General features: G+C 53.3%; 4 protein-coding genes across 5 annotated transcripts in view; 2 read left to right on the forward strand and 2 right to left on the reverse strand.

Annotated features, from left to right (window-relative positions):
* ACER1 (alkaline ceramidase 1) overlaps positions 1–1,350 on the reverse strand; it is an 82,744-nt gene extending 81,394 nt beyond the window's left edge. Inside the window, exon 1 of one of the 2 annotated variants that reach the window (XR_012489154.1) lies at positions 716–1,350. The gene's annotated coding sequence lies outside the window, so the exon portion shown is untranslated. Of the gene's footprint in view, positions 1–3 lie in introns of both variants that reach the window. The other variant, XR_012489138.1, reaches the window with a different exon arrangement.
* A 61-nt stretch (positions 1,351–1,411) lies between these two features.
* On the forward strand, positions 1,412–6,040 carry CLPP (caseinolytic mitochondrial matrix peptidase proteolytic subunit). The gene is made up of 7 exons (XM_074309464.1): positions 1,412–1,527; positions 1,691–1,792; positions 2,799–2,870; positions 2,947–3,043; positions 3,649–3,836; positions 5,120–5,225; positions 5,622–6,040. The coding sequence occupies exons 1-7, from the start codon at positions 1,510–1,512 to the stop codon at positions 5,777–5,779; spliced, it is 741 nt and encodes a 246-aa protein (XP_074165565.1). The 5' UTR covers positions 1,412–1,509; the 3' UTR covers positions 5,780–6,040.
* A 582-nt stretch (positions 6,041–6,622) lies between these two features.
* ALKBH7 (alkB homolog 7) lies at positions 6,623–9,308 on the forward strand. The gene is made up of 4 exons (XM_074309476.1): positions 6,623–7,238; positions 7,799–7,972; positions 8,755–8,879; positions 9,094–9,308. Exons 1-4 carry the CDS (start codon positions 7,017–7,019, stop codon positions 9,236–9,238), a joined length of 666 nt encoding a protein of 221 aa, XP_074165577.1. The 5' UTR covers positions 6,623–7,016; the 3' UTR covers positions 9,239–9,308.
* Positions 9,309–9,427: 119 nt separating this feature from the next.
* PSPN (persephin) lies at positions 9,428–11,667 on the reverse strand. The gene is made up of 2 exons (XM_074309568.1): positions 10,341–11,667; positions 9,428–10,019 (listed from the first exon to the last, which is right to left on the reverse strand). Exons 1-2 carry the CDS (start codon positions 10,537–10,539, stop codon positions 9,679–9,681), a joined length of 540 nt encoding a protein of 179 aa, XP_074165669.1. The 5' UTR covers positions 10,540–11,667; the 3' UTR covers positions 9,428–9,678.
* Positions 11,668–11,724: the final 57 nt, after the last annotated feature.

The raw sequence follows: 11,724 nt of genomic DNA on the forward strand, positions 1-11,724 counted from the left end.
TACTCTTGTGAACAAATTCAGGAGCCAAATGGTGAAAGCTGCATGGAAAGCATTTGGGTCAGGTCCGGCAAGGGAAGAAGCAAAAGCAATTGTATCTTCTGAGTCTTCCCCTTTAGAAATGAGTAGTTTGGGGCCGCTAGGGGGCGCAGTGGATAGAGCACCAGCCTTGAATTCAGGAGGACCCGAGTTCAAATCTGGTCTCAGACACTTAACACTTCCTGGCTGTGTGACCCTGGGCAAGTCACTTAACCCCAGCCTCAGGATAAAAAAAAAAAAGAAAATGAGTAGTTCTGAAAATGCATCACAAGTGTGGAAACTGAAGCACAGTATAGTAATGACGGTCAGCAGCAATCATCCAGAAATGTTGGCGCTGGCTTTCCTCAATAACTTTCCAAAGGCAGAGGGAAAGGCAAAGAAAAAAAAAATCTTGATTTTTTTTTTTTCTTTTTAAGGGAGTAAGTAATTACTAAGATGGGAATGGTTGATTATTGTTTAAAGAGGACCAAAGTGACATTTGTCTGTCCAACCGCAGCAGTTCTGCTACAAGTGAGGCAGGAATAGTCACGTGAAGGAAATGTTTCTGGATTTGCTCATCTCCTTCCGTCTGAGCCGGTAATTCTGCTTTGCTTCCAGAGCACAAAAGCTCTGGACCATGTCTGCCAATCAAAGCTCTTCGGGGGTAGCTTGAAAACTTCGGAGCTCCACGTCCACTTACCTTGAGCGAATTCTCCACACAATCGTCTCACAGGCTATTTTCATTTTGGGATGAAAGGAACGGAAGCGGCTATATGGCCTCTTGCTAATTAGTTGTGGTGGGTATTCCTTTTTGATTAGGACTTCAACTAGATCAACACTGAGGCTCCTTCCATATCTAGTCTATAAAAAGTGGCCGCTAGGTGGTGCGCGCCTACCCGAGGGTTCCTCTTCTCGCGCTCAGAGTTGTGACCCCGAGCACGTCGCTTCGCCCCGTTTGCCTCAGTTTCTCCTCCGTAAAACGAGCTGGTGGAGGAATGGCAAACCGCGCCAAGAAAACCTCGAATGGGGTCTCGGAGAATGAGACACAACTGAGCACGGGAGGGCCCGGCACAAACGAAAACAGGGCGAAAACTAGGCCCGGACTTGCAGGGCCCTTCCCGGCCTCTTGGCGATAGGGCGGGCCGGAGCTCGGCTTCTGGATCTAGGCTCAGGAGACGCCAGAAGAGGTGGGATGGGACCTGGGCGCCATCTCCTTTTCTTTCATCACTTCTCCAGCCCGGGGGGATGCGACACTAGGAGCCTCAACTCCGGCCTCCAGTCCCATGCCTGAGACTCACGCGCCAGTCCCCGAGTCGAGTCTCCACCCCTTTGAGCCCCGCGAGGCACGTTGGGACATGTAGTCCTCTAGGCGGAGCCTAAGCCCCGCCTTCGTCCCCGTCCCGCCCCCGCCAAGGGTAAGATCGCTTCCGGGTAACAGGCGGCGTGCTGAGCCCGCGTCACCAGCTCTTTTGACTCCGCGGCTTCGGCTTCGGAATGTGGCCCCGGATAGCGGTGCGGGGTCTGGGGTCAGAGGTCACTAGGGAGGGCGGGAGTCGAGAGCCCTGAGAGAGCGGTGGGGCCGGGCGAGGCAGGAGGGGAAGCTCGGGCTGGTGGGAAGAGGGAACTTGGAGGTATCCTGGAAGGGTCCCGCTCACCCATTCATGTCCCCTCGCAGCGGCCTCTCCAGGTGCGCCCCTGGGCGGGCCTGGCCTTTCGTAGCCTGCATGGAACCCCGACTTGGGCGCGGCCCCTCATCCCCATCGTTGTGGAGCAGACGGTAACTCCCCCGGCCCCAGCCCCTCTCCTCCCCATCCTTCAGCCCGAACAGAGGCTTTCCCTGTAATGCCCTTTTGTGTCCCGTTCTCCGAGTCCTCTGCTGGCCCCCTTCCTCGTCTCTCATCTGGTGCAGTCAGCCGGCACTTAGTATGCACCTGCTGTGTGCTGCAGGAAGTCAGTAGCGAGTACTACTCTCCATGTCCTGCGCCACCTCCACCGTAGGTCTGTTGTTATTCCTCCTTTTGGTTGAGGAAGCTGAGGCAGAGGTGGAGTGACTTGTGCTGAGCCTTAATTAGGGCTTTAAAAGAAGCTAAGCGGTTTGTTTGGTCCTGGATCTATGTCTGACTCTCCTCGGCCCCATTTGGGGTTTCTTGGCTAAGATAACAGGGTGGTTTGCCAATTTCTTCTCCAGCCCATTTTACAGATGGGGTAAGGCAGGTTAAGCGGCTCGGCCAGGGTCACATAACCAGTAGGTGTCGTAATCTAGATTTGAACTTGGGTCTTGGTGATCCCAGGCCTCCACTTTTTAGATCCCCTGGTCCTCCCCTCCTAGAGGTAGTAGCTGCTGGAATTGTTACAATTCGGTGTCAGGATCAGAGAAGTACTGGCAGTGTAGGACAGACTGCAGAGGAGTTTCAGATGCTCTCCCGGAGAGGTGGTGGGGCCTGGTTGTCCCAGGAAGCACCTCCAACAGTGGAAAGTGGCCCTGGAATCAGGAAGACCTGAATCCCGCTTCAGATGCCGAGACCCTGGGCAAGTCACTAAGTCACTGTTTCCCGAAGATTCCACTTAATAAGTCCTTATTCCCTTCCCCAATTTGTCCCTATGCTGCTGCCTTTGTGTCCTGTCACTTCCCTTTTCCTGTCTCCTTGCCTCACTTTGTCTCTTGACCTCTCATCTTTGCCCCATTCCTCTGCCTCTGACCAATTCCTTTCTACCCCTGTTCACCCCAGTGTCTTCGCCCTCTTAACTCCTCGCCCCGGCTTCACTCTGCTCTCTTCACGTAGGGCCGGGGAGAAAGGGCCTATGACATTTACTCCCGACTACTTCGAGAACGGATCATCTGTGTTATGGGACCTGTGAGTATAATATTTGCCGCTCAGCCCATTGCCCAGCCCATGGATCCCTCCTAATGTTAATCTCCTCTTTACCCAGATTGATGACAGTTTGGCCAGTTTAGTCATTGCCCAGCTGCTTTTCCTTCAGTCAGAAAGTAACAAGAAACCCATTCACATGTACATCAATAGTCCTGGTGAGTGACTACCCTTCCCCACCTTAAAAACCCTACTTAACCCCCCCCCATAATAATCCAATAAGGTCCATAGCAGAAAGGCAAACTGAGGCCCAGAGAAGGGAAGGGATATGCTGAAGATACCTTAGACATTGTGAAGGAACATTGGAATCTGAAAAAATCTGAGTTAGAATTCTGGTAAGGAAACTCCCTCCACTAGTGCAGATAACCCATCTGGGCTTCAGTTTCCTGTCTCTAGAATGAGGGAATGAACTTGACCTCCAAACAGTTCCATGAAGGAATAGAGCCTCATCTGTGTGGTCTATGAACCCTCCGGGAAACTGGGTCCCTAGCTTCTCTTTGGGGAAATTCTGTAGATAGCTCCAAGAAATCTCAAGAGCTCCCAAGAATCCCAGACTGGGGGGAGGAAGAAGGTGATCTGGTGGGAAGTTGGAAGAAAGTACTCGATGGGTGTTCTGGGGGGTGGACATAGGCAAGGGCAGGTTCCTCAGCCTTGAGCCAAGAGTTGCAACTGGATCAGGTTTGGGTTGGGGAACTTGGAGCCGGGGCATGAAGATGGCTTGGAGTGGAAGCCTGTCTCCATCCCGTCCTTGTCTGATTGGCAGGGGGCATTGTGACTTCGGGCCTGGCCATCTATGACACTATGCAGTACATCTTGAATCCCGTCAGCACGTGGTGTGTGGGCCAGGCCGCCAGCATGGGCTCCCTGCTGCTTGCGGCTGGCTGCCCTGGCATGCGCCACTCACTGCCCAATTCTCGAATCATGATCCACCAGCCATCTGGAGGGGCCCGGGTGAGTCACTTACTTGTAGCAGCAGGCAGCCCTGCCTCTCTCCGACCCCAGTTGGCTTCACACACCATTGTCCCATCTTTCCCCTCGCTTCCTAGTTCTTTTATCTTCTCTTACTCTTCCTCTGTTCTTCCTCAGCCTCCCCCATCCCTTCTTGCTCTAAATCCCTGCCTTCCTCAGTCCTTTTCCCCTCCCTCTGTTTCCATTCCAACCCCACTCAGCACTCTCCCTATGTCCCTGCACAGTTGAATCTTGTGTTTATAGGGTACTTTGCAGTTTACAAATTGCTCTCCCAGCTGTTCATTTATATAACTCTTTGGGGTTTATAAAGCACTTGAAACTCCTTAACTGCCCTCAGGTCCTGAGTGCATAACAATGCCTCATTCCACAGATAGGGATAGTGAGGCCTTTAGTATTGACTGTAATATTATTTTAGGACAATCCTCTGGAGAGGGAAGGGGTAGAATGTTTCAGGATTGTGTTAAAATGGAGAGACCCCATCTTGTACACCCCCTGCCTTCTTTAAATTCACCTATTTCATAAAAACCCAACTTAAATGTCATTGCCTCCATGAAGGCTTCACTGATCTTTTCAGCTGGTAAAGAGGGTCCCCTATACCCACCTCTCTTCTCCTTTTTGTCACTTGTGTTTCTCTCATTCTCTTATATAATACATAGCATAGAGGCAGACACAGACCTAGTATTTCATTTATAAAGGGACCTCCCAGGTGAGGAAACTCCCTTCACTAGTACAGATCAGCACATTCTCTGGGACTTAGCTTCTTACAGAGTTATCTAGAACAGAGATGTCAAGTCTCAGAGGGTTATGGATTTGCATCTTATTCCCCCTAATACAACTTCACAAAAAAATAAGGAATGTTCCATGGAAACCTTGTATCTTTATCAGTTCATAGTTCTGTTATATTGTATAGGGAAAGGTACTGGATTTTGTATTAAAATTGACTGGGATTTGTATTCTGGCTGTTAAACATTCTGCACAGCACCCAGTTCATAGTAGGTAGGGATTTCACCAACACTTAGTGATATTGTATAGGGAAATTAATTTTTAAAATGAGGGCGATAGTCCTTTGTACTGTGTCCCTCACAAAATTGTCATGAGGAACCACTTCATAAATTTAGAACACAGTATAAATGTGAGCCCTTATTAGGCACTTAATAAGTATTTATTGAATTATTGACTGCAGGCTGGGCTCCCTGCAAGTTGGGAAATGTCCCCTGAGTGGGCCGTCCCTGGCTGTTCATGCGGTCCCCTCCTCCCCCACCCAGGGCCAAGCCACAGACATTGCCATTCAGGCTGAGGAGATCATGAAGCTGAAGAAACAGCTCTATGGGATCTATGCTAAACACACCAAGCAGCCTCTAGATGTCATTGGTGAGTGCCATGCTGGGCCGCTCTTAAATAAGAGCAGCTCACATTTTAGGATTGAGTGGTTAGAGGTTTTCCTTACAATAATCCTTTGAGATAGAAAGTTTGTTAGCCCCATTTTACAGATAAGAAAACAAACCCAACAAGGTAAAGTGGTTTGCCCAACTAGTAGGTGTCCAAGGCAGAATTTGAACCCAAGTCCTGACCTACTTTGGCCTAGTTAAGAGAACTGTGGATGCATAACCAGAAGCAGGTTCTGGACAGCTTTACAAATGGCTGCCTTTGGTTGGTCAGGCCCTAGGTATGAGGGCGGGGCAGGGGGGAAGGGAGGAGTGTGCTGGGTTCAGAAGACCATGTCTGTTGGATATCTAGGTCCTGACTCCACTGTGTGCTCCCTTGCAGAGGCTGCCATGGAAAGGGACCGATACATGAGTCCTATGGAAGCCCAGGAGTTTGGCATCTTGGACAAAGTGTTGGTGCACCCCCCACATGATGGAGAGGATGAGCCAGAGCTGGTACAGAAGGAGTCTGCAGTAGTCCCTGCTCCAAATGGGCCCTGAGCATGAATGAGCCCATTCCTTCCTGGGGACAATGAGGAGCAACACCTCCCTTCCCCCCACAAAATGATGCCCTGTGTCTCCACTGGTTCTCCCCTGACCTTTGCACTGTGCTGCTCTGCCCCAGGACTCCTGGTTGTAGCTTTAGATTTCAGGGGCTTCTGGGGTCCTGTATGGGAGCAGTGTCTGAGCTGGCCTACTGTCCCAGAACTGACTCTCCAGGGAGTATGGATTTTAAATTAAAACTTTGGTCACTTTTTGGTCCCTATTGTCTTCCTTTTTCTTAAGTCATCCAGAGAAAAGAAAACTTTGGCATCCCTCTGTTCAACAAATATACCTGGACAGTTCGGTGGCTCCCTGGATAGACCACATGCCTGGAGGACCTAAGTGCAAACTCAGGCCTGGGCAAGCCCCAAATGTCTCCAACACAAACACACACCCTGAGCCTCTCGCCCTAAATTTCCTCAAATATAAAGTGGACATCACAATAGCACCTGCCACCCAGAGAAGACTTGTACAGAGCTTTCTAAGTGCTCCAAGAATGCCCTCACCTGCGAGGGGACATCCTGCCCAGAAATCCCCTTGCTTCCTGCCCGCCCCACTCCCCCAAGCTGCTAGAGAGCACCGGAGTTTGCTGCCTGGGACCCCACCGGGGCGTCCTTCCGTGGGCCAGATGGAACTAGAAGTTCTCTGGGCACACTTCCGGCCGCTAAACCATTACAGCATCACGAGGTCAAGTCTAGACTCGTGACAATTTAGGGATGGACATTAGGGGCCATCTTCAGACCAGCCCCTTCCTGCAACAAGCCAAAGTCTCGCGGCCAAAGAGCAGAAGCGGGGTTTCAGTCCAGTACAACTGGCGCCTCTGCCTTAGTCTCCGCGTTCCCGACCTCATTGCGGATCCCGGACGCCCTCCCCCGCTCCTCTGACTGCCGCTTCCTCGGAACTGGGCGGGCTGCCCTGGGGGCCACGTGCTCTAGGGCACCTGGGGAAGGCCCGGGGTCAGGAGGTCCATGTATTTCCTCGAGGGCGCCTCAGAGGTCACCGGGACTGGGGCGGAACCGGCGGTTTTCTGAAGTGGCCGCGAGTCGGATCGGTTAACGCCTCGCGGTGCCTTCCGGAGCATAGGGGCGGGGCCTGGAAGTAGCCAACAGCATTAGACCTCCGGAATGTCGCCACCCAATCGCTGAGGGGAAGGGGAGGGCCCGGGCTGGGCCCCGCTGCCCGGGCCGGCTGCGCGATGGTGTGGAGTGGGCGCCTGGCCCTGGGGGCGCTGCGGGCCCCGGGGCTGGGAGTCTGGCCCGGATGGCTGCGCGGCTCCGGGCCCACCGTGCTCCGCCGCTTGCGGGGTGCGGCAGTGGTGCGGCCTGGCTTCCTGAGTGCAGCGGAGGAGGAGACGCTGAAGCGGGAGCTGGAGCCCGAGCTGCGGCGCCGCCGCTACGAGTACGATCACTGGGACGCGGTGAGTGAGGGCGGCCGGTGCCCCCAGGGGGCGGTGTCGCACTGCCTACCTCCCCGTCTTTGTACCCCCCTTCCTCCGTGTTCTACCATCTTCTCCAGCCTGTGTCCCCGCAAATTCCCGGTGTCCCTGTCTCCACTACCTCTCCTCCTATTCCCTCCTCTCCCAAGTTCCCCCTGTACTCCCGGCACCCCCAGGACTCCCTGTAGCTGTCTCCTCCCGCCGCCCCGCTCCCCTGCCAGGTTGTCTCCGTGCGGGCCGGGGTTCTCCCCTTGGCCCCGCCAGGACCCCCATCCTCATTCCGCCAGCTGCCCCAGACCTCGCATCGGGACCTCCTCGGTGTTCCCTCGCACTGCGCCTGGCCCAGCGGGCGCCCCCTTGTGGTCATTGGCCACCGAGGACTGTGTGGCCCCAGTCCCTCAGCCCCGGAGCTCCGGGCTTTGCCCCCAGTCTGGCTCCCTCCCACTCTCTCTCCCAGCCTCTTCCACTGGGGTCCATTGGCATCCCAGTAGCTTCCGGGCTCCCCGGGACTCAGAACTAACCACTTGTTCTGCTTTTTGCAGGCTATCCACGGCTTCCGGGAGACAGAAAAGTCCCACTGGTCAGAAGCAAGCCAGGCCATTCTGCAGCGCGTGCGCGCCGCTGCCTTCCCCCCAGCTCTGGCCCAGCTTCCCATGGTTCATGTCCTGGATCTCCATCAGAACGGCTACATCAAGCCCCACGTGGATAGCATCAAGGTGGGCGGGGCACCCAGCCTGCAAGGGCAAGAGGCCGCTTCCCCAGGAGCAGGAGAGGCCCTTCTCTGGCATTGCCAGGAGATCCAGGGTCCTCCCGTCCTCCCCTCCCCTTGCGGGACTTTTGAAGGAGCCCTTTCCCTTTTTGGGAAGGATAGAAGGAAGCACTTATTAAGCAACTACTGTGCACCCAGCACTGTGCCAAGTGTCTTTTCCTCAAAACAGCCTGTTAAGTGGATGCTGTGATTCTCCCCACATTAAGGTTGGGAACCCTGGGACAGCTAGGTGGCGCAGTGGATGGAGCACCAGCCTTGAATTCAGGAGGACCCGAGTTCAAATCTGGTCTCAGACACTTAACACTTCCTAGCTGTGTGACCCTGGGCGAGTCACTTAACCCCAGCCTCAAGGGAAAAAAAAAGGTTGGGGACCCTGAGGCAGAGGTGAAGTACCCTCACCCATGACATCATGCTGCTAGGAAGTATCAGAAGCCAGATTTAAGCTCTCACCACAGCTTCCTCTGGGCCATAGCTGCACTCACTGTGATCTGGGTGCTGTCCGAAGTGCTTTACAAGTCTTACCTCATTTGATGCTGAGCAGAAGTTAATGACTCCTTCCATATCCTACCTAGTGAATCCCTGGGGCCAGATTTAAATCCCCTCTGCCCAGCTCTATCCACTGCGCCACCTAGAGGCTTCTTGAGCCTCAGTCTTCCCATCACTGAAATGGGATGATCCCAAATTGCCTGTCTCCCTTCTGACTTCTTGTGGTTCTAATTCTCTGGCCAGTTCTGTGGCGGCATCATTGCAGGCCTCTCCTTGCTCTCTCCCAGTGTTATGCGGCTAGTTGACACCCAAGATCCTCAGGAGTGGTTGGAATTGCTCCTGGAACCTGGGTCCCTCTATATCCTCAGGTAAGACCACCAGAGGGTTAGAGCTCCTAGAAATGCGGTCCTAGATCTTTGGGGTCTCTTTAATTGACTTCATCCCTTGGCCCTGTGTCAGTCCTAGCCACTGGAATTCTAATGCTTGTTGTACTCCCAAGCAGCACATAAAGGGCACCGTGGTGGTGGGCAGCAAGCCAGTCCCTCAGGAACTGACCTAAGCCTTTCTTACCCTTCACACCAGAGGCCCTGCCCGATATGACTTCTCCCACCAGATCCTTCAAGATGAAGAGTCCTTCTTTGGAGAGCACCGGGTCCCACGGGGCCGAAGAATTTCTGTTATTTGCCGTTCCCTCCCTGAAGGGGAATCAGGCCCTCCATCTAAATGACTTCAAGTTCCCCGCCACAGGGCACTTTGTATAAAGTATTTATGAATAAAGTTAGAGAAATGATACTTGACCCCTGGATCTGGCTGCTATTGAACAAGAGAGAAAAGAACAGCTTCCCAACTGGATGGATAAAGGGCTTATTGCAGTCAGCCCTGAAGAAGAGAAGGACAGAGCCTGGCACACAACTAGTGCATAGAAGTCACAACACCCGTCTTTTTATTAACAATGTCCCTCTTCCCCCAAAGCCTCGTTTCCATCACACATTCTGGAGAATAGGATTAACTTTACCTCAGTTACCAAGTCCATAAATGTCTACTCTCAAGTGGGCCGAGATGCTGCTAAGGAGGACACAGTGGGCCCTGGCACAGAAGAGAAATGCATTTTACATCCAACCTCAGAGAAGGGAAGGGAGGGCAGGGTGGGTCTCAACAGGGGGCCTTTCAGATCCCACAGCCACAGGCGGCGGCAGACAGCTGGGGCAGGTGATGCCAGTGGTGGTTGTTGTCCAGGAAGGCCACATCCTCGTATCGGGTGGGGTGGCAGCAGGGCTGGCCCATAACCCGGCCCTCAGCTGAAAGCCTGGCCAGTGTCAGGCCATGGTGGGTATAAGGACTGTGGCAGCTGCCTGCACAGTATCGGAAGGCAATGGTCTCGTCAGAGTTGTAGCCGAGGCCCAACTCGGTCACTGGCAGGAGCAGGCTCTGCAGCTGACATTCAGTGGCAGAGCTAGGCAGGTCCCTGGATACCCGGGCTCTGGAAGCAGGTGGCAACAGGTGGTCCCCTAGAAGAAAAGAGAAGAGCAACTCATTAGGTATAGGGTGATTACAAGTGTAGGTAAACTGGAGACCTCTTCTGGAGAACACAGATCTTGCATCATTCTCAGAGCAAAGCTGCTTAAAATTCTTAAAATGATCTGGATAGGGTCATTAACAAGGTAAGGGTCAAAAAGTTAGGGTTTAAAGGTAAATGTTTGATTTGTATACCCATCAGATGTACCTATAAACACAGGGACATGCAAAAGGAATTTCAAGGAGAAAGTTTGAGAAGTCCTAACTTGAACACACCACCAGCCCTTCCCCTACCCTGCTGGGGAATCCTTTACCTAGCCATGGCCTCTTGGTCCTGGAGGTTGGAGGCAACTTTCCGAGTCTGAGGTGTGAAGATCCAGGAACTGGACTCAGTTCCCCAGATGTGGGCTTCTCTTCCAGAGGTAGCCCTGGAGTTCTGAGGACAGAAGGCAGTTGCCCCAGACTAGGAGGCAACAGAAGCAAAAAAGTGAGCAGGGTTGGTACCCCAGCCATGATGAGCTGCGGATTGTAGGAGGGCTAGAGACTGAAGAGTTCCATGCACACCATTTTATCTCCCCCCACCCCCAGCAGGAGGAGCTGGACAGAGCTGGGTGGGCGGCCCAGAACATTAACTCTTGCCTTGCCCAACTCATGCACCTGGAGCATTATCCATCATGCCTACCATTTAATCCCCAATGCTTATAACACCCTATTGGGTGTTCAGCATTGGGAGAGAAAAGTGAAAGCAACATCTGTGGACCATTAGGGAAAAAGTTGCTCCCTCCCTCATGGTTCCAGAGGCTTTTTTCCAATACTTTTATAATGTAGTTTCTCCAGCCTGGGCTGGAGGTGATTGCATCTCAATGCCAAAAATTTAGGGTAAGACTTTCCCCAGTCAGAATGGCCCAAGTGCACATTGCTGACCCATCTCTGATCTCTCAAGTGGAGTTGGAGGGAAAGGCAGAATAACCAACGGTAGGGGGACACCGAGGACTGCCTGCCACATGTGCAACAGATGCTTGGAAATCCCTCCTCTACACTTCCTGGGTTCCAGGCTCCAACGTGAGCAGGGGGGATTAAGGCATCATGCCTCTGTCTCCGGCCTGCCTGCTCCAACATCAAAACAGGAAACACCCCATCACAGCCCACATTTTCCCTTCATTGAGCCACAGATTATGAGGCCTAGGAACTTGGTGTTCTTCCACAACGGTCTGGGGGACAAGGCAGAGTGAGGCTGGGGATCCCCTCCAGCCCCTGTTGCTAGGCAGAGAATCAAGCTGTCAGACCTCAGTCCCTGAAAGCCGGGCCTAAATTTGTTTAGGACAGGGAAGGAGGAGGAAGAGAGCCGGGGGTCCAGAAGAGCCTGCTTCCTCTTGGATGTTCCCCTCCAAGGTGGGGGGTGAGGAGATGGGGAACAGGAGTCTCCTCCTAGGAATACCAGGCATTTCCCAAGAATTAGCTTGACATGCCAGACATTCCCAGCAGCCACCAAGTACAGCGGGGGGAGGGGGGGGGGGACACTGCAGGAAGGGAAGTTTCCACACCTGGATTCCAGACTAAATCCCTTGATGGAAGGCAGTCCTGCAGGGATGAGGAAGGGGGGCAAGGCCTGACAGCCCAGACCAGTCCCTTTGCTGCCGTGGGGCTCAGTTTCCCCACCTGTAGCCAGGGAGCTGCCCTCAATGGTCTCTTGGGCCA

Source organism: Sminthopsis crassicaudata, chromosome 1, assembly GCF_048593235.1.
Source record: "Sminthopsis crassicaudata isolate SCR6 chromosome 1, ASM4859323v1, whole genome shotgun sequence".
Classification (NCBI taxonomy): domain Eukaryota; kingdom Metazoa; phylum Chordata; class Mammalia; order Dasyuromorphia; family Dasyuridae; genus Sminthopsis; species Sminthopsis crassicaudata.